This window comes from Opisthocomus hoazin, chromosome 15 (assembly GCF_030867145.1).
Source record: "Opisthocomus hoazin isolate bOpiHoa1 chromosome 15, bOpiHoa1.hap1, whole genome shotgun sequence".
Lineage (NCBI taxonomy): Eukaryota > Metazoa > Chordata > Aves > Opisthocomiformes > Opisthocomidae > Opisthocomus > Opisthocomus hoazin.
Window position 1 is genome coordinate 19,339,744 of NC_134428.1, and position 25,429 is coordinate 19,365,172.

The following is a 25,429-nucleotide window of genomic DNA, read 5'->3' on the forward strand; positions in this document are numbered from 1 at the left end:
CGGACCTGGGCCCTGCCGCACTTAAAATACTGCTGTTTAGACTGGTTAGTTGACAGTATTCCAGGCCAGCTGTCTACTTTGAAATAAACAAACTCAGTTTCAAACACTTGCTGAAAGAGGTGGGCTGTTTCTGAAAAGCAGGTTCATGTCTTTGCATGTCCTAAAAACTTCAGAAACTACTTTGGGGAGAAGATGAAGCTTTGCAGAAACTTACAGTCAGGATTCAAAATCCTCTGTACTAGGGAGAATAAGAAAGGAAGAACTTCCCTACCCTGTGTAGAAAGTGCTGCTACTTCTTGCTAAGACAGTGCAAAAACAAGCGTCATGTTTGTGAACTGCGAGATTGCATAATATGTATCTAGGATAAACCAGAGAAAAACGGATGAAAGACAAAACCATTTTTTGATTTGTTCAGAGTTAAAGATTTGTAATGATTAAGAGATGAAGAAATCTTTTAAAAACACTTGTTTTTTTTTAAACTCCTGGTAGTTAAAGTAGTGTAGCTAAAGTAGGGAGGTCTTGAAGTGTCTTCAAGTGGGGAAGTTCTTACTTGCTGGGAAGTGGAAACTTGGAGTAGTGTGGCATATGGATCTTTGGTTCTCCAAGCAAGGAACGGGCAACCCAAATGTTTAAAATATCAGCTTTGGCTCTAAATGAGTCTTTACCTTGAAACTCCGAGTGCATCCTGATTTTGAATTTGTGGCTCAGCGTGGCAAAGAAACTGTCCTGAATGGCTTCCTCTCTCCACTTGGTCCCCAAAGAACTGTGTGTCTAAAGCTGTACAACGAATGCTTGCTCTGGTTTGACTTCAAACATGGGTTTCCATGGTGGTTGTTTCTTTCTAACTAGCATTTGCTTTCAGTTGTTCAACTTGCAATGTGAATTGCTGAAGAGAACCTTGACTATCGACGTACTTCTAAGCTGTTTGTATTATGTGGCGTGTCTTGTAGGAGTTGCTCCATAACCCCGGATAAACTGCTTTGAATGGAAACTCAGACTAGCTTGAAGGGCGTGTTTGTTACGAGGGGAATTTTCTCTTCACCTCAGGTAACTTTGCTCTTCATGTTTCAGAAGCCTTCATGCTGCAGTTCGAGTTATTCTTCGTCTGCTTTGGATTTTGAGACTGAAAATAAAATAGATCCAGTATTTGATTCGCCAAGAATGTTGCGGCGTAGCTTACGGTTATCTGCTGCGGCATTGAAGAAATCCAGTGATGCACCAAAGGATACCCATCCTGACAGCTCTTACGCTGGAAACCTGTCCTTCAGAGAGCAGTCTTCCAAGTAAGCACTTTTTGTCGTCACAAGTTAATTTCTCGGTTAGAGTCTTGAGACTTGCTGTTTGAACATGACAGTACAAACCTAGTTTCCCGGCTGCTTCATTCTTTGTTCTCGGCATTGACTGCCATACTCTGAGAATTATGCTCAGTGTGTGGTTTGCAGTGAAGTCTTTGCAAAAGCGTAGATGTTGGAGGACTGTCTTTTAAACCTGATTTGAGCCGTTTAGTCATGTCAGTGTTAACATACCCTGCCTTTCTTTTTCATTTAAAGTGAGAGACAAAGAGAAATTTGCATCTTTCGTGCTGTATCGTATGTGTCTTTGCTCTGTTTCGTAGGGTGCTGAAGCACCGCCCAAGTGTGAATAAGAAATCTGGCAGTGCAAGACACACACCAAGGAAGAATCTGTCCCACTCTTCCATTATCTGCCAAAGCAGTTTCAATAGCCATGCCAGTGATGCATCAATTGTATCCAGTGCATTGGGTGAATCCCGGATTCGAGAGCAGAGAGAAGTTACTAATTTCTGGGGTAGGTAATCATTGCCATTGCTTGTATCAGACTGTGAAAGCTGCTTCTGGGTTGGCATGTATGAACGTGGGACTTTTACTTGGAGTTCTTGTCAGATATCATAGTTGATTGTGGCACTTCCTTACTTTTAAGACCAAATTTTTTTTTTTTTTCCCTTTGAAGATCTTGATGATGAAGGCAACCCTAAAGGTAACTATGGTTTCATTTTCTTTCCGAGTGCATTCTATTCAACGGTAACTAGCGACGGCGATACTGATAGCAGTGCTCTATATGTTTTACTCTTGGTTGGCTAGGTAGTGATACTACACTAATGCAGGGAAATGGTGATACAGAAACAGCAGAAAACAGCACAGTGGTCAATGGCTACACTTGCAGGGATTGCAGCATGCTTTCTGAACGGAAGGAGGTTCTGACAGCATACTCGCCTTCTCGTGTGCCATCTTCCAGAATTTACTCCAGGGATAGGAGCCAGAAACATGCATCCAGTAAGTTACTTTCTCTTTTTTTTTTTTTTTTTTCATGTGGATGGCAGAATGGTGTACAGTTCAGTTGATGCTTTTTTCATGTAGTGTTCTTTAAGTACTCTTCCTGCCCTGCTAAATTTATCAATATCCAAATTCTAGATATCAGCTTACAAGGAATACCTTCCTCTGTTTCATTTGAAACTTTGCGTACTTGTTGGCTTCTGATATCTAATGATCAGCTTTTCTTTTTCAGTGCTACTGTAGGACTTACACGGTTTTCGAATACGTGTCTATTTCTAAGGTTTTGGTAAGGGTTTTCAGATGAAACTGCTTCTGTATGGTCCAGATTTTTGATGCTTTTTTTTATTCTTACGTGAACTTTCAAAATTGAGCAGAACAGTTACTTTGCAGTGCTTCTGTTATGCAAGAAATTGGAGAGATGCTGTCCTACTTTGCTTTGGGTTTTTTCTCCTCATTTAACCGTGCAGCTTATTAGAATGTTTTTAGAAGCTAAACCTCAAGTCCTTGAAAAATGGAACTCCAAAGGGGAAAACTGATTCCAGATAGACTCCCTGGTGACCATATTCCTAAAGCTCAAAACCAAATGAATCTGCTGTAAACAAGGTTCTGCCTTTTCAAGGCAATCTCCATTATAGGGATGCTTGTCCTCAGTGTCCTGACTGCATCTGCCTGCCTCTTGTATACCATCTGTAATTTCTTGATGGTTGGTAGTCCTCAGTTCTCAGGAAGTTGTTTCGTGAGTGGCCTTGAATTAGGAACCGATTTTGGAATTCTGTCAGTGTGCTATTCTTGAATGAAGTATGTTCTCAGTAGCAAGAAATCCGTTAGTTCGGACTGTGAGGTGTGACTTCAAGTGCTTTGGGGCAAGTATATCTTTTTGGTAAATCGGTATCACAGGTAGGAATTCTGTTGGCTTAGCGTCATGAATTACAAGGGACACTGTATGAAACCTACTTTCTGTGCTCCTGAGTTTGTATTCACGCAGGAGAATTCTACAAGGAACTCATCTTTGCACATGCATTTGAACTTGAACTGAGTAGTTTGGGTTCAACTTCGGGAGGGCGGGGGAAGAGGCACACAGTCATGGCAGGTTTTGGGAATGTGGCTGATTCTAGGAGAGCAGCAGTATGGAGGACTGCCGCTTTGTTCCCGTGGCTCTGCAGAAGTGTGTGTCTCTAGCACTTGAGACAGACCGCTGCAGGAACTTCCTGCAATGCAGAGGCAGAGGAGGAGGTGAGAAGTCCTCACCCTTTCCAATCCACAAGAAGAATGCAGTTTGTCGCTTTGGAGCTGTAACCCACAAAATCAGTATCAACAGCTCACATCATCCTTGGGAAATCCTGAGTAGTGTAAGCAAGGAATTCATTGCTGTGTAGAGTTCTTAATTCTGATGAAGAAAAGGTATTCTTGCTGAAGTCATAGATTCTGTCTTGAAGGTGTTTTCCCTAGGATGTGTAGTTCTTCCAAAAGCTCTGCTCTAATACCCAGTGCATCCAGCCTTTTCAAACCACGCTTGCTTAAGTTTCACACTCCTGGCTAAACAAAGGTTTTCCATGCTTTTTCCTCACTCTTCGACAAGTTAGCGGTCACCAGAGGACAGAAGTACATCTTTAGGTAGGTGAACAATTTGTATTCACACTGTTTTTTCCAACAGGAGGAACCTGTTTCTACATGAGTAAGATTCTGCGATTGGTCAAACACACTGCAGCATCTTTTGCATCACTGTTAGTGCAACTGTTTCAAATGGTTTTGCTGAAGCTGGGTTGTGAATTAAAAGGTACCTTTTCAGTTGTCTTCCTTGGTCTCCACAAAAAGCTGGAGTGTGTCTGCTGGGTTTTTTTCTTACGGACTTCATCTTTGGCACTACGGTGTTCTTTTTCTATAGTCTTTTGGCTGGCTCCTGTCTTTCTCTCTTTTCAGTTGTGCTACCCTTTTCCTACTTTCCCCCTGTTTTGGAAGTATCAGGATTCACATATGTGAGATACGTGTTACAGTTAAGATTCACATGTTGATTTTGACTAGGAAGTGGTAGAAGGTAATGTTTAAATTGAGAAACTGAAGTTGATTTTTTTTTTTTAAACTGTTTGCTGTGAGAGTGTCAAATCCTAACTCTTCAATGTCTGTAGGTTTGGACTGTCTTCGTACCCTTAAGCCCACTGTGCCATTAAAGCTTGATGAGATCTGTCTTGCAAAACTAAAACTGCCATCATCACTCCGCACTACTCTAAAGCACATCTTGTTTTCCCCGAAAATGTTCCATTCTTCTTTAGTGCTTTCTCTTCTGTAACGCCTGCTCTGTGAGTGAAGTGAAATTGCCATAGGCAGAAGGTAACCGATTTCTGTGTGTGAATAAAACTTTGCGCTCTCCTGTTCTCTCTGCCTCAGTGCCTTGTAACTTGCTAACGCTCTCTTCTCAGTCTTCTAAGATCTCCGGTAAAACCTGTACAAAGAGGTATTGCTTGGCCTGTTTGACAGGATGATGGGAATAGGAGCTGAAGATTTGAGGAGTTGTTACTTGGGGACTTTTGTACTAACTTTGCTATCTGAAAAGAAGCAAGAAAGGTTTTTGAATGAAAAGGCCCCCTGTTATTTACAGAAGGAAAAAAAAGAAGTTTGCACAGAGTAGGCTGCTGCTTTGGTTGTTTTTCAGTTTTTCTGTGACTAACCTGGCTTTAGTAGTGAACCAAGCCAGTTTAGCTGAAATCTGTATCCATGATAGCTCAAATGCGCATATGTGAAAGGCTTTGAACTTGAGTTACATTCCATGTATGCTGTTTGAATGCGTTGCAGCTCACTCAGACTACTGTGGAAGCATGAATGTGAAGGAGTTTTACAGAGAAGATGGCCATCTTGGTGTAAATGAGGAATCGATATGTAAGTAGAATGACTGATGTTGTCTTTCAGCCTTGGGCTGTACACCAGGTTGTTGCTGTAACAGTAATATCAGATGGCCCCTGACTCTAGGGAAGCTGCAAAGTCAACGATTGTTTGGCAACTTGAACGTAGGGGCAAGAATGCCGATTGCCTGGTGTACTGTAAGATTTCCCCAAGCAAGATTGACTCTGCTGTAGTTTGCTTAGTGGTTTTTGGTTTGATAACTGGTGTGATGACATAGACTTGTTCAAGTTTTCTTGTAACAATCTTGATTTGATCCTGGCTTTGTCCCATTAATCGACTGTTACCACCACCAACCGGTGATGACTGTAAGGGGAAGAAACCTCTTGAACTGTACGCCACAGACCACATGCAATCTTTACGGGCTAAAAGGGTAGCAAGGACCATTTGGCACACCTTTTCTTATGCAGGTTGACTTGGACCTTTTTTTTTCTCTTGTTTTTGTTTTGAATCGCAATCTCACAATGTTAATCCTACATATTGTTTTGCGTTTGTTTTCTTATCTTCATCTATCAAAGTAGATGAAAAGTGTAAAGTGTCTAGAAAATTAATGAACAGCTCTTCTGTTTGATTCTTGCTGTGATACTGGCTTTTGTACGAGCTTGGCGCGCTGCTTAGCTATTAGGAAAAACAAGGTGTAGGGACAGCGTACACCTTGTATGTTAGAAAGAAGAAGTCATATTGTTAATTGATTCCACTTTGGGGCAGTTGGTACACTTGACAGGTTGAAAAGCTGCCTTGAAAAGAAAGCAAGGTATGAGGTATTGGTGTGCAGATGATTTGAATAAAGGGGTTTTAACATTTTATTTTTGTTCTAGTGATAGTCAGTTTTTCCAGGAGTCTTCTAGTGGGATAGCATCTTCCCTGTGAGATGAGCGTTTGCTAGCTTGAATGACAGAGGCATCAAGAATCTGTGGAGTGCCCCTTATTCAGCAAAGGAAAATGATTTGAGACACTTCAGTCACCTAAATGTTTTGCAAAATATTGGGTTGGTAGATCTATAGTCCCGCAGATGAAGCCAGACATATCTGCTAATCTAAAAATGTAGGATTATTTTCTCAATTTGTACTACGTAGTATGTTCTGTAGAATGAGCAGTCCTAGTCTTGGAAATAGTAATTGTTGGCTTCAGTGGGCTTCAAGTCACAGCACTTTGTTCTAGTCTGTTGGGGTTTGTTGTTGTTGTTGGTTTTGTTCTTTCTAAGAGCCTCAAAATTGACCTGCTGAAGATCCTTGGGAACATTCAGTTTATTGAACGTTTACTGCTTGTAACTTTTAGTAGGGAATATTTTCTATTATTTGTGAGTATTTCTCAGGCATCATTAATTCTTTCACTAGGATTTAAAACTTTTAATTGTTCCTTCTTCTGCACATGAACCCAGACAATGAACTTGATGTAGAACTCAGAACAAATCAGATGCTTTTAAAGTAATGATGTGCTTAAAACTTGTTTTTGTGGTACTACTTTTTTACTCTTCTTCTACACTTAGCATGACATTGTTAGATAAACAAGCTGCAAAAGGTAAACTTTGATTTTTGGAAAAGTGATACGCTACACAGATGCTGTTGATCATTCTGTTGATCTCTGTAGATGAAAATTGTGTTTCTAAATTGGCTTGCTTTTACTTGGCTTCATATTTATTAGTGGCTTGCTTTGCTTCTAAACAGTGAAGAACCAAGTCTGTAGATTACTGGAAGGTATGGTTTAAAATATTGCGGAACGTGTGATGTGCAGGGGATCGCATCTGTTTTACTGCATGTGCTGGGAAAGAACATTAAGCACGTATATGTATGTTACCACAAGAAGTGAATTTGTTGTAATCTAGGTTACTTTATGCTTGACGTGTTGCAAACAGTGGGAGCAACAGGATGGCTTGTGTCTCAGAAGGTGGTGTCTCTACTTTGGCTGGCCGTTCTTTCTCCAGGTGACTGTCTCAGTCTCTGTGTGTGTGTGTGTGTGCGCGCGCATTGCCCGTTCCTTTTGACAAACTAGGACTCTGCAGGACATGGCGTACACTAATTCAACTATGCTTATGCTGTAGCTTTGGTGTCTTGAAATGCATGTGCTGCTTTTCTTTATTGACCAAAATATGCGTAATGAGAGGGTATATTTCTGTTCGCAGGCATAATGGGAGACTAAGCGGACCGCTTCATGCGGGAACAAGTGTGTGAATAGCACAGAATATGGGGTGCCAAGAATAACGGGGCGTGTTTTGGTTTGGTAGTCACTGCCCATCTTGGTATTCCTCTTAGCAAAAACTGATGCTGCTAATCTGTGCATTTCTTGAAACATCTTGAACTGTCTTCATTGTGTGGTAACTTCGATTCAAACATTGACTTCTGGCAAGATAGCGTTGTTCTAACAAATGAGCATTTCATATTTTTGCGTGGCTGTAGGTTTTGTTGAGTAGCTGGTGTTACAATGCTGTCGTGCTTGTGCTATCTAGATGTTAATAAGCTGCATGCATTGCCTGTGCTCACGCATTTCTCTGCTCTGCAAAGCATTCTTGGCCACAGTTGCATGTCCCTCTGCTTGGTTCCTTTGAACACGTGCCGCAGTAATGACATTTCGCGCTACCACTTTTTGTCTTCTAGGGAGGGCAGCTTCTGGCATGTACAGGTTACTCAGAACTGGATGGTATCAACTTGCTACTCTGATGTCTTTTCTCAAGGTGTTTCTTCTAAAGAGGTGCGTATCCTTTGAGAAAAGTGTTTTGTGAGCAAATGATTTACCCAGTTATAAAACAATACAAGAGGAGAAATGTGTTGTTTCATGTGAACTTTCCTCTTTCTTTCTCTAGATGCCTTCCAAAGACCTACAAGCTGTTCCTGTTTCTTCTGCCGCTCCTGTTTCCACTAGGTACGTGAATCGCTTAGTTATACTACAGACCGGTGTATGCTTACTGCAGCCGTTCCAAGAGAGCGTTTTTAGTTGAGCTCTCGGTTTATGAAGAAGACGCAGAAGCAAAAAAGAGCAAGTTTGTTTGTGACTAGGGCAGCAATTCAAGCTTTCAAAGTACTGACAAGTCAGTAGCCTTCCCCTTGCCGTGAAAGGAATACCCTCAATTTAATTTCGTAGAGCTCTTTAGAAAGTGAGAGTGGGTGCGTAAATGCACTGAAGTCCTTTTTTCTTCACCTCCCTTGATAAGAATAGCAGTGAGGTCACAAAGAGCAGGTTGTGTACCGATTGCTTTGATTGTTGTTAATCTCCGTAAAAGTGGGCTTAGGTTCTTTGAGCAACTCATCCAAAGTCTTTCCCTTGCTCTGGACCATCCTTGAGTTGCTTAAAATACTGCTGTTTAGACTGGTTAGTTGACAGTATTCCAGGCCAGCTGTCTTCTTTGAAATAAACAAACTCAGTTTCAAACACTTGCTGAAAGTGGTGGGCTGTTTCTGAAAAGCAGGTTCATGTCTTCGCATGTCCTAAAAACTTTAGAAACTACTCTGGGGAGAAGATGAAGCTTTGCGGAAACTTACAGTCAGGATTGAAAATCCTCTGTACTAGGGAGAATAAGAAAGGAAGAACTTCCCTACCCTGTGTAGAAAGTGCTGCTACTTCTTGCTAAGACAGTGCAAAAACAAGCGTCATGTTTGTGAACTGCGAGATTGCCTAATATCTAACAAAAGTTGGAAGAAACTTGGGCTTCCGTGGAAACAATGTGGTATGTAGTACGTAGGGTACAGGGCAAGATATTTTCCATGGAGATAAAAAGCAGTTTTTTACATCTGCCTTCAGTGAGCATGGCCTGTCTTAATTGGTAAATGAGATCTAGGTCCCAGGGACGCAGTAGTATGAGATTGAGGATATACCATGAGACATAAGCGCAAGCTGCCTGCCATACAACGGTGTGAGCGGTACTGATGGATGTTCCCCAACGTGCTTGAGTGCTTGACTTCACAGTTTGACAGCTGGCTCATACTGATTTTTGTTTAGACTGGAGTAGTGTGCGCTGTGTGACGTCTAGCTTGCAAACTTAAGGTAGCTTGTGTCACGAAGTAGGAAGACGACCTGTAGATCTAAGCAGTCTTCAGGGGGAATTCTCTTGAACACCCTTTTTGCCTTTTGTTTGTGATCTAGGTATATGGTTCTGGGGGTTTGATGGCTGCTTCTCACTATTACCTTTGTTGAACTGGATCAAAATTGATAGAATACAGAGAACAGAGGACTCTCTCCGTGTTCGTGAACCGCAGGCTGATTCTTTGCACTCTGTGCAACCTCCAGAGGTAAGGGAGAACAGTCTAGGGAAGAACTCTGGTATCTTGGAAGACTTCTTAACTGCCATGCCTTCAATATTTGGCAAGAACTACTTGACACACAAGGCTAATGTGAATAAATGTCTTGATCTTTACATATATTAAAAAAATATTCTGTATACCTTAGGATTCCATCGACATCTTTGCTTCTGGTCGTGAAAGTGAGCTGGAAAAGCAAATGGCCTTTCTGTCTGAGAGATACCATCACCTTGATGAAAAATATAGCAAAGTGATGCTTCTACTCCAGAACCTTCAAGATCAGGTTGCCCAGAAAAGTGACAAAAGCGAAACATTGACGCTAATACGAAATATGATGGGTCAACATCCTCAAGATGTGAGACTGGAGCAAAAGGTAAGATAGTCAGTTGTTGGTGCTTTTGGGTGGTGATCGACGTATCCTGTTTTAGTAATGCAGATTGCTAGCCATTTGATTCAGGCTTGCGTCCAATTTTGTGAGCAAAAGTGATTTGCAGCCTTTTCTGCGGGATCTAGAGTTGCAGATCCTCCAGAAGATCGCTCTCCATATGTCTGTGACAAGCCAAAAGCTAACATCTGCAGTAGTAACAAAGGCTGTGACTAATGCAGGGGTTCGTGGAATCACAGAAGCGGTGAGTGAGTTGAAGTTCTCGCAAGTTCAACTAAAACCGTCAGGAGTCCTTTTCTAGGCATTTTTTGGAGCATCGCAGTCAATATAAACGTCAGTGACTTGAAGAGATGTTTAGAACATGAATTGAAATGGGGAGAACTACAGAAAATGCTTGATGAAGCGTACGCTTACAGCATTGCTTGTTGCCTGTTGCGAATGTTGTTTTTTTTTTTCCAAAGTATGCTATCTTGAAAATTGCAGAATTCCCAAAAAAACAGCTATACCAAAGCAATGCAGCTCAGGGTCTGGGGAAGGTGGGGGAAAGAATGCAACTTTTGAAGAAAGCACCAGTCAATATGCAGTATGAATTTGTATTTTAAGCCAAAAAACCATGCACTAAAAATGGCCTCTGTCTTGAGAGAGGCTTTCAAAGACTTGCGATGGAGCGCAGCATCTCAAAAAGATGCTTATTCTACATGTATACAGATGTGTATAGATCAATTACTTTATCAGTTGATATTATTAAATTCTTCCCTTTCTCCCCTTCTGTGTGTATATCTGTAGCAAGTCCAGACTATTGTAAACAATGCCCTGAAACTTTTCTCTCAAGACAAGACTGGTATGGTGGATTTCGCCTTGGAATCTGGAGGTAAATAGTGGAGGAAACTCCACTTTCACGATTTGTGTTATTTATAGTATCTACTAAAAATATCAAAAGATCTGCTTGCGTGGGGTGTACGCACCACTGAACTCGCTAGGGAAAATGTGTATGTTTTAGCCCTCTGAGGTGAAAAACCTTGAACATGCTGAAAAGAACACTGTACTTGATAGAAGCATTGTATCCCCAGCCAATGACTAGACTTGAACAGTATCTTTACTAGTTGGTTTTGAGGAAAAGAACTGGTATGTTCACGAAGCTTTGTACAAATCTCTGGCTGAAAAGTCTTCAGGAAGAAATGAGTAATTATTTCGGCTAACCTGATACCTCTTTTTTAAGGTGGCAGCATTCTGAGTGCTCGCTGTTCTGAAACCTATGAAAGCAAAACAGCAGTGATCAGCCTCTTTGGAATTCCTCTGTGGTACCTCTCTCAGCCTCCAAGGGCGGTGATTCAGGTAATTAAAGGCCGAGTGAAGAAATTCAGCAATGTTATTTTGTGCTGAGGGGTTTGGATTGTTTCTTGGATGCTGGATGTTTCTGTCTGCAACACACTGTGGGGCACGGGTCCTTTGAACGATGTTCCCAAGAGTGCCATTCTTCTGGTAGTTCCTGGGCACTGCTCAAGTCGTCTTCTAGCAAAACAAAGACCCTGCTAGGAGGCTTGGGTGGTACACTGGACTTCTGCAGAGTGTGAGCACTGGGAAGGTTCCTGTTGTGAAGTAGTCTCCAGGCGGATCTTCAAAACGCTGCTGGCTGTTTGGGTGGATGTGCTGTCTCCCTGAAGGATGCTACCAAATAGATTATATTCTGCCACTTACTCTCTAAGACTGTCCCTAATAATTCAGAATTCGCCACAACTCTTTCTGGCAAAATGCTTGTGGCTGCAGGTTTTGTTGTTGCTGTTGTGTTCCATCCTGTTCTCTCCCCTTTCCTCCTGTCTAGCCGGACGTGTATCCAGGAAACTGCTGGGCTTTCAAAGGATCACAGGGGTATCTCGTAGTTCGACTTTCAAGGAAGATCTATCCGACTGCCTTTACGTTGGAACACATCCCAAAAGCACTTTCAGCAACAGGAGAGATCTCCAGTGCTCTGAGGAGCTTTGCAGTATATGTAAGTCTGTCTGTGAACTTCAGAGGATATTTGTATGCATAAAGAATATTTGTGGCGCAGATCTTGGAAAATAAGGACTGAAGGGAGGACAGCTAAGGAGAGAAACTGCTTGCTTTTAAAATTGCTGTTTTTGTAATCAGCTTTGAGATTAGGAATAAGAAGTGTTGCAGCTAATTTTGAGGGAGCTGTTTCTTTTTTTCCTGCTTTATACAGTAGTAAATATTTTTGGAGGGAGGTGACTGTTTTTGATTTGGTATCGTTCTTTCAGGCACTGGAACTGTTCCATCCTTCCACCACTCCTACTGCTTACCCTCTCCCTCCCCAGTGTTGGCTTTGCATCTTGTCTGTGATGTGCCTTCAGTGTGTTTTAAATTGATTTTAACTAGCACCACAGCTGCTTAGGCAGGACTGCAGAACAGAAGACCACAGGCTACATCAGAGTGTAGCTGTGATCCCTGAGAACATTTGTCTAGCTCCATTAAATGCTGAAGCCGCCGTCTGCAAGCATCTGAATCTTGGCTTCCGTCTTGTTTGTGATGTTGCTGTTTTCTCATTCTTGTTTGTCCTGAGCAGTTTACATTGTCCACTGCGATCTTGGTTGTGCCATGGAAATGATGGGGTTTGACCATGAAAACAGCAACATACAAACATAGCACAGCTCTTTGCAGTTCAGGAAAGTCAAATGCAGAGCTGTGGCTGAAGAAGCATGAAGTTCCACGGGAAGTATTCTGACCTCGGTTTCAGAGACTTGCGTTGACAGGCAGTTAGGTAGGCATGCTTCTGGCTTTGGTTTGACTTGAAATGTGATGGAAGCAAACGTCTTTCTCCTGTTGTTGTAGGGTCTAGATAATGAATATCAAGAAGGCGGCAAGCTTCTAGGACAGTATGTCTACGACCAAGACGGAGAACCACTGCAGACCTTTCCAGTGATGGTAAGTCTGGATGAGAAGATTTCAAGTGTCAGAAGAAGCACACGCATATTTTCTAGGGTAGTGCACAATGAGCAGTGAAGGAAAAAGGCTTCATTCTCTGTTGGGCACCGTAGAAACTGAGGTGGAAAGTAGCTACTGATCTGCCTCAAAACCTAAGGTTCGGATAGTTTAGAGGGGAGGAAAGTTTTGTGCCAGGTGGACACAAGTGGTGTGAAGATACCGAACGTATGAGGAGTCTGCTTCATGCTGCTTCTGACTCCCTTCACAAAAAAAACCCCAACAAACCGGTTGTAAGGCAAAGAAGGTTCTGTTCCAAGTGGCAGAAGGTTCCCAAGGCATCACTCAGTTGTTAATCAAAGTTGGTAGTTGCAGGAATGAAGGAAAGCGCCTTCAGTTGCACCTGTTTATACTCAAAACCGAACTCTGGTTTGTGTGTTTGTTTTTTCCTTCTGCAGGAGAAAAGTGAAAACGCATTCCAAATAGTGGAACTGAGAGTGTTTTCTGACTGGGGACATCCGGAATATACCTGCCTTTATCGGTTCAGAGTGCATGGGAAACTTGCCGAATAATCTCCAGCACTTCAGCTTGGACTGGTTTTACGGTTGTGCATTTTGTTCTCGATTTTTGTATATGCCGGAAAGCCTAGAAGACTGGAATCTTGCCTTTTTCTTCGTGGAGGCAGTCGTGATGCGTGGGGCTGACTGCCTAGGTCTGGGCAAGCCCGTGCGTGGGCCTTCGTCCGCCTCGTCATTTGCCTGCCCCTCCGGTTCCATTGCCTCATACCTATTGCGTCAGGGCACCTGGTGTGGAGAGGGAGGCCAGGAGGGGATTCGCCTGCCGCCCCGAGCAGGGACCCGTTTCCATTCCCCGCTGTCTCTCAGGTGCTCTCCTTCAGCCTGGTGGCGAGAGGGCAGGGGATCTTCTGCTTCTTGCGGAACGTCCATCCTGTGCGCTTGTTTCGGGGGTGGCAGGGCATGGCTCCACCAGTCTATTTCCCCCTCGCACTCCCTGATGCTCCTGAACCTTTCTGCCTCCTCTTTAAGCTCTGCCACCAGGACGAGCAGATCATCCACCTGGTCACAGCGCACGCAGGCGTTCTGCCTGCTGCCCTCCCATACCAGTGACAGGCTCGGGCACTCCCTGCAGCCAGAGACCTGCACAGCTGCCTGTTTATGCGGGAGCTCTGTCTGGGTCGCCGTATTCCGCCTGGTGACGGCTTTCAGGCGAGTGGAGACCCTAGCTACTAGCTGAGCAAGTGATGACCACCGGCTGAATTTACCCCGGTAGCTGGCCGAGCGTCGGGGCCCTGCCTGCGCCAGCTGCCGTGCCAACTGCCTTGCCAACTGCCGTGGCAGGCCCTGTTTGCCTGTCCTGGTCGCCGCACTGCGGGTCGCTCGTGCTCCCTCGGGGCTGCTTTTGTGAGGGGGGAGGGTGCCGCCGTCACTCTTGACCCCGCTCTTCTTTGGGGGAGGGGGGTTTGGGGGGGCACGCTCTCTCTCGCCAGGCGGCTGTCTCGGCTGTTGTGCCGCTGAGAAAAGGTTTCCCCGGTGCGATCACTCGCTCCGGAGCCCTTCACTGTGCGGTCTGTTCTTCTCTGCTGCCTCCAAACTGACAAGATGCTGTTGAGAGGATGCAGAGAAGGCAGAGCTACTGAATGCCTTCTTTGCTTCAGTCTTCAGTGCCAAGGCAGGCCCTCAGGAATCCCAGGCCCCGGAGGTAAGAGAGGAAGCCTACAGAGAGGATGACTTTCCCTTGGTCGAGGAGGACTGTGTGAGGGATCGCTTAAGCGATCTGGACGTCCACAAATCCATGGGCCCCGATGGAATGCACCCACGAGTGCTGAGGGAGCTGGCGGATGTCATTGCTGAGCCACTCTCCATCTTCTTTGAGAGGTCCTGGAGGACAGGAGAGGTGCCGGAGGACTGGAGAAAGGCCAGTGTCACTCCAGTCTTCAACAAGGGCAAGAAGGAGGACCCAGGGAACTACAGGCCGGTCAGCCTCACCTCCATCCCGGGAAAGGTGATGGAGCAGCTTATCCTGGAGGTCATCAACAAGCAAGTGGAAGGAAAGAAGGTTATCAGGAGTAGTCAGCGTGGATTCACCAAGGGGAAATCATGCTTGACCAATCTGATAGCTTTCTACGATGACATGACTGGCCGGGTAGATGAAGGGAGAGCCATAGATGTTATCTACCTAGACTTCAGCAAGGCTTTCGACACAGTCTCCCATAATATCGTCCTAGGGAAGCTCAGGAAGTATGGGCTGGATGAGTGGTCGGTGAGGTGGATTGAGAACTGGCTGAATGGCAGAACTCAGAGGGTTGTCATCAGCGGCGCTGAGTCTAGTTGGAGGCCGGTAACTAGTGGTGTCCCCCAGGGGTCAGTACTGGGCCCAGCCTTGTTCAACTTCTTCATCAATGACCTGGATGAAGAGTTAGAGTGTACCCTCAGCAAGTTTGCTGATGACACCAAACTGGGAGGAGTGGTAGATACACCAGCAGGCTGTGCTGCCATTCAGCGTGACCTGGACAGGCTGGAAAGTTGGGCAGAGAGGAACCTGATGAGGTTCAACAAAGGCAAATGCAGGGTCCTGCACATGGGGAGGAACAACCCCAGGCATCAGTACAGGCTTGGGGCGGACCTGCTGGAGAGCAGCTGTGCGGAGAGGGACCTGGGTGTCCTGGTGGACGACAGGTTAACCATGAGCCAGCAGTGTGCCCTGGCTGCCAAGAAGGCCAATGGCATTCTGGGATGCATCAAAAGGAGTGTGGCCAGCAGGTCGAGGAAGGTTCTCCTTCCCCTCTACACTGCCCTAGTGAGGCCTCTATCTAGAGTACTCTGTCCAGTTCTGGGCTCCCCAGTTCAAGAAAGATGAGGAGCTACTGGAGAGAGTCCAGCGGAGGGCTACAAGGATGGTGAGGGGACTGGAACATCTCTGCTATGAGGAGAGGCTGAGGGAGCTGGGCTTGTTCAGCCTGAAGAAGAGAAGGCTGCGAGGGGACCTAATAAATGCTTACAAATATCTGAAGGGTGGGTGTCAGGAGGATGGGGCCAAGCTCTTTTCAGTGGTGCCCAGTGACAGGACAAGGGGCAATGAGCACAAACTGAAGCACAGGAAGTTCCGTCTGAATATGAGGAAGATTTTCTTCCCTCTGAGGGTGACGGAGCACTGGAACAGGCTGCCCAGGGAGGTTGTGGAGTCTCCTTCTCTGGAGATATTCAAGACCCGCCTGGACAAGGTCCTCTACAACCTACTGTAGGTGACCCTGCTCCGGCAGGAGGGTTGGGCTAGATGACCCACAGAGGTCCCTTCCAACCCCTACCATTCTGTGATTCTGTGATTCTGTGAGATGTTTAAAGAAAAGAGTTTTAATTTTTGAAAGCGCGCGTAATGCTTGAAAGAAGAAATCAAAGTTTCTTTCCTGTATTTTTGATCACCTGCTGCAATCGCTACGCCAGTAAAACCCAAGGAGTGCCCCTTGCCCGAGGGGCAGACGCAGGGGCTTTGTTGCCAAATGCCTTTTCCCCCTTCCTCTCTCCCCCCGGCTGGGTCTCAGCGGTCTGCAATACCCTCTCCCCAGTTCGTGCCTGAGATGTTGGGGCTTGGGTTCATTCCGCTCTCTGAGCCCCCTTCCCTCAGCTGCGTCGATGGCGGCCGCGATGATGGCGGCGGAGCAGGAAGCCGTCAAAGGCGGCGGCAGGAACCGCGGCGGCGTGCAGCGCGTGGAGGGCAAGCTGCGCGCCAGCGTCGAGAAGGGCGACTGCTACGAGGCGCACCAGATGTACCGGACGCTCTTCCTCAGGTGGGGCCCGGCCCGCCGCCCTGCCCTTCCCCCCCCGGCCTTCCAGAGCCTTCCCACGCACCCAGCGTAACCACATCTGTTTTGCTTTCCTGGAAGCTTCTCTTCTGATGCCATCAAATGACTATAACTTTTGTGTAAGGGAATGTTGAGACTTGGTACTGTGCCTTAGCTGTAGATGTTGATGAAAAGACTAAATCTACAAAATTCTGGTTGATGTTTTCTTTTCTGTACCGATATGTTCATCACTAGCAGCATCTGTCTGTTTTGTAGCAAAACAGTGCTGCTGATGTGTCCGTGCTGGGTTTGGAGTCTGGAGAAATCGGATGCAAAAGTAGCAGAGGACCTTTAGGTGAGGTGACTTTTGCACTCGCTTTGACGTTGCTCAGATGTGCTTTGAGTTGGAGACTGGTAACAACAGTCACTGTGCAACCTGAAATGCTTTTTGTATGCCCTCCCAGATGGCTAAGGGTTACCTTCGTCATAGCAATGGACTGGGGGACAACTCGATTAGAGAATAGTGGGTTCCTGATAACTTTGTGGGCATGCTTAGAACAATTTTTCCTGTCAGATTGTGCCAGGGGAGGTTTAGAGGAGATACTGGGATAGATATCTTCACTGAAAGGGTTGTCAAGCATTGGCACAGGCTGCCCAGGGAAGCGGCTGAGTCGCCATCCCTGGAGGTATTTAAAAGACTTGTAGATGTGGTGCTCAGGGACATGGTTTAGTGGTAGACTTGGCGGTGTTATGTTCATGGTTGGACTTGATGATCTTCAAGGTCTTTTCCAACCTAAATGATCCCGTGATTCTACAATACAAATGACATTATTACTTTGTAATGTTCTGGGGTCTTTAACGCTTGTGTTTTTGTTTAGGATTTTGGGGAGAAGGAGCTGCTTTCATTGACAATATTGTGCTCGGCTCTTTTTTTTTATTATTTTTTTAGAAACAAAAGCCCCAGGAACGTTGGAAATAACGTGTGACATCTCTGTACATCCCTGTGGCCCAAGAAGGGACAGACGCCTTAAGAAAGCTAGCCTAGAACACTGGAGAAAAGCACCGGAGCGTTTAGATTCTTGGGTCACAATGCTGGGTGGTTCTAGAAGCTGGTCTTCTGCTGCGCAGTGCCCTGTAGCAAGGAGCTCGGCTCAGCTACGCAGCAGTGTTTCCTTCGAGTGTAAGTATGAGGCTTCTGCTTGAGGCTAAACTTCTGTTTTAGTACGTTTCTTTCCTGCCGATTCCTCTGTTTAATCTGTTAGTGATTGCCTTGTGTTGCTGATTTGCCTTGATTGTAAGTTTTCCTGGGGGTTCTGAGAGAATCAAATGTCGAAGTGCGGAGTAGAGTTCCTGGGGTAATGATGGGAAGCTTGTCTGCCTGTAAACTTGCCTCTGTAGGATAAACCAGAGAGAAAGGGATGAAAGACAAAACCATTTTTTGATTTGTTCAGAGTTAAAGATTTGTAATGATTGAGAGATGAAGAAATCTTTTAAAAACACTTGTTTTTTTTTAAACTCCTGGTAGTTAAACTAGTGTAGCTAAAGTAGGGAGGTCTTGAAGTGTCTTCAAGTGGGGAAGTTGCTTCTGGGTTGGCGTGTATGAACGTGTGTCCTCATCTTCCCTCTTTCCCCATCCATGTTTCCGTTCTGCCCTCAGACGTGTGCACGTACTCACTCTTTTGTTTTAGATGTCTGCCTGCTGGAAATTCACAGTCCAGTGAGTAAACTTGATTTACTGGTGTGGTCAGCATCAGGACGCGTTGCACAGTCAAGTGAATGTGCCAGGCAAACGTATATGTGATGCAGCACCGTAGATTGTATAGATGTAATTCTCTGTTGTCATCTGTGCATAGAGTACTGTATTTGAAGAATGGTAAACACGTAGCTTGTCTTTGCAAAGCCAAAGGAAAAGCTTTCTCTTGTTTGTGCATAGCCAGAAGTGTGTTTCAACTTAACATACCTTCACCTGACAGTTTCAAATTCGTGGCACTGCAGTGTTTCCTGAGGGGGTTTTTGTCTGTGGCTGGCTGGTTTGTTTTTGCAAGGAGGTACAAGTATGCTTTTCTGGAACCTACTTTTTTCGTTGAAGAGGAGAATACTTTACGTAGACAATACTCCAGGTGTTGTGTAGGAGAAGATCAACAAATGACTATATCATAGAATCATAGAATCGTACGTTGGAAAAGACCTCTAAGATCATCAAGTCCAACCGTCAATGACTATTTGTTTCCAGTCAGTGTGCCTGTGCCCTGGAGTTGTTTCAATCTCAGTAGAATGTGTTCGAAACTTTCAAATACCTGGCTCTTCAAACAGAATCTTAAAATACGGTAGTACCGAAGTAGTTACCAAGCAACAGAAACGGCATAAGCTTGTAATTAGCTGCTTTCAAGTCAGATGGGAGGTAAGAAAAGGTGCAGTTGTCATTCATATTTAGTTTGCTGCTCCCGTGGCAGAATGCTTTTCACTGTCTGTTACCCTACTACATTGACGTCTGAATGTATGGATCTGTTTCTGTTCATGTAGTGGACTGCAAAATGCATTCAATACCAATCATAAAGTGGCTTTTCTTTGCAGTATTAAAATCAGTGGGACTTTTAGTGGGACTTTTACTTGGAGTTCTTGTCAGATATCGTAGTTGATTGTGGCGCTTCCTTACTTTTGGGACCAATTTTTTTTTTTTCTCCCCCTTGAAGGTCTTGATGGTGAAGGCAACCCTAAATTTAACTATGGTTTCATTTTCTTTCCGAGTGCATTTTATTCCATGGTGACTAGCGATGGCGATACTGATAGCAATGCACTAGAGGCTTTCGTACAAGCTTGGCACACTGCTTACCTATTAGGAAAAACAAGGTGTAGGGACAGCATACACCTTGTATGTTAGAAAGAAGAAGTCATATTGTTAATTGATTCCACTTTGGGGCAGTTGGTACACTTGACAGGTTGAAAAGCTGCCTTGAAAGGAAAGCAAGGTATGAGGTATTGGTGTGCAGAAGATTTGAATAAAGGGGTTTTAACATTTTATTTTTGTTCTAGTGAGAGTCAGTTTTTCCAGGAATCTTCTAGAGGGATAGCATCTTCCCTGTGAGATGAGCGTTCGCTAGCTTGAATGACAGAGGCATCAAGAATCTGTGGAGTGCCCTTTATTCAGCAAAGGAAAATGATTTGAGACACTTCAGTCACCAAGATGCTTTGCAAAATACTGGGTTGCTAGATCTACAGTCCCTCAGATGAAGCCAGACATATCTGCTAATCTAAAAATGTATGCGTTGGCTGTGCTCACGCATTTCTCTGCTCTGCAAAGCATTCTTGGCCACAGTTGCATGTCCCTCTGCTTGGTTCCTTTGAACACGTGCCGCAGTAATGACATTTCGCGCTACCACTTTTTGTCTTCTAGGGAGGGCAGCTTCTGGCATGTACAGGTTACTCAGAACTGGATGGTATCAACTTGCTACTCTAATGTCTTTTCTCAAGGTGTTTCTTCTAAAGAGGTGCGTATCCTTTGAGAAAAGTGTTTTGTGAGCAAATGATTTACCCAGTTATAAAACAATACAAGAGGAGAAATGTGTTGTTTCATGTGAACTTTCCTCTTTCTTTCTCTAGATGCCTTCCAAAGACCTACAAGCTGTTCCTGTTTCTTCTGCCGCTCCTGTTTCTACTAGGTACGTGAATCGCTTAGTTATACTACAGACCGGTGTATGCTTACTGCAGCCGTTCCAAGAGAGCGTTTTTAGTTGAGCTCTCGGTTTATGAAGAAGACGCAGAAGCAAAAAAGAGCAAGTTTGTTTGTGACTAGGGCAGCAATTCAAGCTTTCAAAGTACTGACAAGTCAGTAGCCTTCCCCTTGCCGTGAAAGGAATACCCTCAATTTAATTTCGTAGAGCTCTTTAGAAAGTGAGAGTGGGTGCGTAAATGCACTGAAGTCCTTTTTTCTTCACCTGCCTTGATAAGAATATCAGTGAGGTCACAAAGAGCAGGTTGTGTACCGATTGCTTTGATTGTTGTTAATCTCCGTAAAAGTGGGGTTAGGTTCTTTGAGCAACTCATCCGAAGTCTTTCCCTTGCTCTGGACCATCCTTGAGTTGCTTAAAATACTGCTGTTTAGACTGGTTAGTTGACAGTATTCCAGGCCAGCTGTCTTCTTTGAAATAAACAAACTCAGTTTCGAACACTTGCTGAAAGTGGTGGGCTGTTTCTGAAAAGCAGGTTCATGTCTTCGCATGTCCTAAAAACTTTAGAAACTACTCTGGGGAGAAGATGAAGCTTTGCAGAAACTTACAGTCAGGATTGAAAATCCTCTGTACTAGGGAGAATAAGAAAGGAAGAACTTCCCTACCCTGTGTAGAAAGTGCTGCTACTTCTTGCTAAGACAGTGCAAAAACAAGCGTCATGTTTGTGAACTGCGAGATTGCCTAATATCTAACAAAAGTTGGAAGAAACTTGGGCTTCCGTGGAAACAATGTGGTATGTAGTACGTAGGGTACAGGGCAAGATATTTTCCATGGAGATAAAAAGCAGTTTTTTACATCTGCCTTCAGTGAGCATGGCCTGTCTTAATTGGTAAATGAGATCTAGGTCCCAGGGACGCAGTAGTATGAGATTGAGGATATACCATGAGACATAAGCGCAAGCTGCCTGCCATACAACGGTGTGAGCGGTACTGATGGATGTTCCCCAACGTGCTTGAGTGCTTGACTTCACAGTTTGACAGCTGGCTCATACTGATTTTTGTTTAGACTGGAGTAGTGTGCGCTGTGTGACGTCTAGCTTGCAAACTTAAGGTAGCTTGTGTCACGAAGTAGGAAGACGACCTGTAGATCTAAGCAGTCTTCAGGGGGAATTCTCTTGAACACCCTTTTTGCCTTTTGTTTGTGATCTAGGTATATGGTTCTGGGGGTTTGATGGCTGCTTCTCACTATTACCTTTGTTGAACTGGATCAAAATTGATAGAATACAGAGAACAGAGGACTCTCTCCGTGTTCGTGAACCGCAGGCTGATTCTTTGCACTCTGTGCAACCTCCAGAGGTAAGGGAGAACAGTCTAGGGAAGAACTCTGGTATCTTGGAAGACTTCTTAACTGCCATGCCTTCAATATTTGGCAAGAACTACTTGACACACAAGGCTAATGTGAATAAATGTCTTGATCTTTACATATATTAAAAAAATATTCTGTATACCTTAGGATTCCATCGACATCTTTGCTTCTGGTCGTGAAAGTGAGCTGGAAAAGCAAATGGCCTTTCTGTCTGAGAGATACCATCACCTTGATGAAAAATATAGCAAAGTGATGCTTCTACTCCAGAACCTTCAAGATCAGGTTGCCCAGAAAAGTGACAAAAGCGAAACATTGACGCTAATACGAAATATGATGGGTCAACATCCTCAAGATGTGAGACTGGAGCAAAAGGTAAGATAGTCAGTTGTTGGTGCTTTTGGGTGGTGATCGACATATCCTGTTTTAGTAATGCAGATTGCTAGCCATTTGATTCAGGCTTGCGTCCAATTTTGTGAGCAAAAGTGATTTGCAGCCTTTTCTGCGGGATCTAGAGTTGCAGATCCTCCAGAAGATCGCTCTCCATATGTCTGTGACAAGCCAAAAGCTAACATCTGCAGTAGTAACAAAGGCTGTGACTAATGCAGGGGTTCGTGGAATCACAGAAGCGGTGAGTGAGTTGAAGTTCTCGCAAGTTCAACTAAAACCGTCAGGAGTCCTTTTCTAGGCATTTTTTGGAGCATCGCAGTCAATATAAACGTCAGTGACTTGAAGAGATGTTTAGAACATGAATTGAAATGGGGAGAACTACAGAAAATGCTTGATGAAGCGTACGCTTACAGCATTGCTTGTTGCCTGTTGCGAATGTTGTTTTTTTTTTTCCAAAGTATGCTATCTTGAAAATTGCAGAATTCCCAAAAAAACAGCTATACCAAAGCAATGCAGCTCAGGGTCTGGGGAAGGTGGGGGAAAGAATGCAACCTTTGAAGAAAGCACCAGTCAATATGCAGTATGAATTTGTATTTTAAGCCAAAAAACCATGCACTAAAAATGGCCTCTGTCTTGAGAGAGGCTTTCAAAGACTTGCGATGGAGTGCAGCATCTCAAAAAGATGCTTATTCTACATGTATACAGATGTGTATAGATCAATTACTTTATCAGTTGATATTATTAAATTCTTCCCTTTCTCCCCTTCTGTGTGTATATCTGTAGCAAGTCCAGACTATTGTAAACAATGCCCTGAAACTTTTCTCTCAAGACAAGACTGGTATGGTGGATTTCGCCTTGGAATCTGGAGGTAAATAGTGGAGGAAACTCCACTTTCACGATTTGTGTTATTTATAGTATCTACTAAAAATATCAAAAGATCTGCTTGCGTGGGGTGTACGCACCACTGAACTCGCTAGGGAAAATGTGTATGTTTTAGCCCTCTGAGGTGAAAAACCTTGAACATGCTGAAAAGAACACTGTACTTGATAGAAGCATTGTATCCCCAGCCAATGACTAGACTTGAACAGTATCTTTACTAGTTGGTTTTGAGGAAAAGAACTGGTATGTTCACGAAGCTTTGTACAAATCTCTGGCTGAAAAGTCTTCAGGAAGAAATGAGTAATTATTTCGGCTAACCTGATACCTCTTTTTTAAGGTGGCAGCATTCTGAGTGCTCGCTGTTCTGAAACCTATGAAAGCAAAACAGCAGTGATCAGCCTCTTTGGAATTCCTCTGTGGTACCTCTCTCAGCCTCCAAGGGCGGTGATTCAGGTAATTAAAGGCCGAGTGAAGAAATTCAGCAATGTTATTTTGTGCTGAGGGGTTTGGATTGTTTCTTGGATGCTGGATGTTTCTGTCTGCAACACACTGTGGGGCACGGGTCCTTTGAACCATGTTCCCAAGAGTGCCATTCTTCTGGTAGTTCCTGGGCACTGCTCAAGTCGTCTTCTAGCAAAACAAAGACCCTGCTAGGAGGCTTGGGTGGTACACTGGACTTCTGCAGAGTGTGAGCACTGGGAGGGTTCCTGTTGTGAAGTAGTCTCCAGGCGGATCTTCAAAACGCTGCTGGCTGTTTGGGTGGATGTGCTGTCTCCCTGAAGGATGCTACCAAATAGATTATATTCTGCCACTTACTCTCTAAGACTGTCCCTAATAATTCAGAATTCGCCACAACTCTTTCTGGCAAAATGCTTGTGGCTGCAGGTTTTGTTGTTGCTGTTGTGTTCCATCCTGTTCTCTCCCCTTTCCTCCTGTCTAGCCGGACGTGTATCCAGGAAACTGCTGGGCTTTCAAAGGATCACAGGGGTATCTCGTAGTTCGACTTTCAAGGAAGATCTATCCGACTGCCTTTACGTTGGAACACATCCCAAAAGCACTTTCAGCAACAGGAGAGATCTCCAGTGCTCTGAGGAGCTTTGCAGTATATGTAAGTCTGTCTGTGAACTTCAGAGGATATTTGTATGCATAAAGAATATTTGTGGCGCAGATCTTGGAAAATAAGGACTGAAGGGAGGACAGCTAAGGAGAGAAACTGCTTGCTTTTAAAATTGCTGTTTTTGTAATCAGCTTTGAGATTAGGAATAAGAAGTGTTGCAGCTAATTTTGAGGGAGCTGTTTCTTTTTTTCCTGCTTTATACAGTAGTAAATATTTTTGGAGGGAGGTGACTGTTTTTGATTTGGTATCGTTCTTTCAGGCACTGGAACTGTTCCATCCTTCCACCACTCCTACTGCTTACCCTCTCCCTCCCCAGTGTTGGCTTTGCATCTTGTCTGTGATGTGCCTTCAGTGTGTTTTAAATTGATTTTAACTAGCACCACAGCTGCTTAGGCAGGACTGCAGAACAGAAGACCACAGGCTACATCAGAGTGTAGCTGTGATCCCTGAGAACATTTGTCTAGCTCCATTAAATGCTGAAGCCGCCATCTGCAAGCATCTGAATCTTGGCTTCCGTCTTGTTTGTGATGTTGCTGTTTTCTCATTCTTGTTTGTCCTGAGCAGTTTACATTGTACACTGCGATCTTGGTTGTGCCATGGAAATGATGGGGTTTGACCATGAAAACAGCAACATACAAACATAGCACAGCTCTTTGCAGTTCAGGAAAGTCAAATGCAGAGCTGTGGCTGAAGAAGCATGAAGTTCCACGGGAAGTATTCTGATCTCGGTTTCAGAGACTTGCGTTGACAGGCAGTTAGGTAGGCATGCTTCTGGCTTTGGTTTGACTTGAAATGTGATGGAAGCAAACGTCTTTCTCCTGTTGTTGTAGGGTCTAGATAATGAATATCAAGAAGGCGGCAAGCTTCTAGGACAGTATGTCTACGACCAAGACGGAGAACCACTGCAGACCTTTCCAGTGATGGTAAGTCTGGATGAGAAGATTTCAAGTGTCAGAAGAAGCACACGCATATTTTCTAGGGTAGTGCACAATGAGCAGTGAAGGAAAAAGGCTTCATTCTCTGTTGGGCACTGTAGAAACTGAGGTGGAAAGTAGCTACTGATCTGCCTCAAAACCTAAGGTTCGGATAGTTTAGAGGGGAGGAAAGTTTTGTGCCAGGTGGACACAAGTGGTGTGAAGATACCGAACGTATGAGGAGTCTGCTTCATGCTGCTTCTGACTCCCTTCACAAAAAAAACCCCAACAAACCGGTTGTAAGGCAAAGAAGGTTCTGTTCCAAGTGGCAGAAGGTTCCCAAGGCATCACTCAGTTGTTAATCAAAGTTGGTAGTTGCAGGAATGAAGGAAAGCGCCTTCAGTTGCACCTGTTTATACTCCAAACCGAACTCTGGTTTGTGTGTTTGTTTTTTCCTTCTGCAGGAGAAAAGTGAAAACGCATTCCAAATAGTGGAACTGAGAGTGTTTTCTAACTGGGGACATCCGGAATATACCTGCCTTTATCGGTTCAGAGTGCATGGGAAACTTGCCGAATAA

The 25,429-nt window shown here is 44.4% G+C and overlaps 1 protein-coding gene across 1 annotated transcript; it reads left to right on the top strand.

Annotated features, from left to right (window-relative positions):
- The first annotated feature begins 568 nt into the window (after nt 1–568).
- On the top strand, nt 569–25,429 carry LOC142363185 (SUN domain-containing protein 1-like). Its single transcript, XM_075436057.1, has 20 exons — nt 569–1,283; nt 1,616–1,806; nt 1,969–1,995; nt 2,100–2,291; nt 3,946–4,068; nt 5,082–5,165; nt 5,486–5,596; nt 7,012–7,110; nt 7,781–7,874; nt 7,987–8,045; nt 9,264–9,409; nt 9,567–9,791; nt 10,641–10,674; nt 16,365–16,527; nt 22,011–22,182; nt 22,725–22,809; nt 23,158–23,273; nt 23,761–23,928; nt 24,768–24,860; nt 25,316–25,429. The coding sequence occupies exons 1-20, from the start codon at nt 985–987 to the stop codon at nt 25,427–25,429; spliced, it is 2,595 nt and encodes an 864-aa protein (XP_075292172.1). The 5' UTR covers nt 569–984.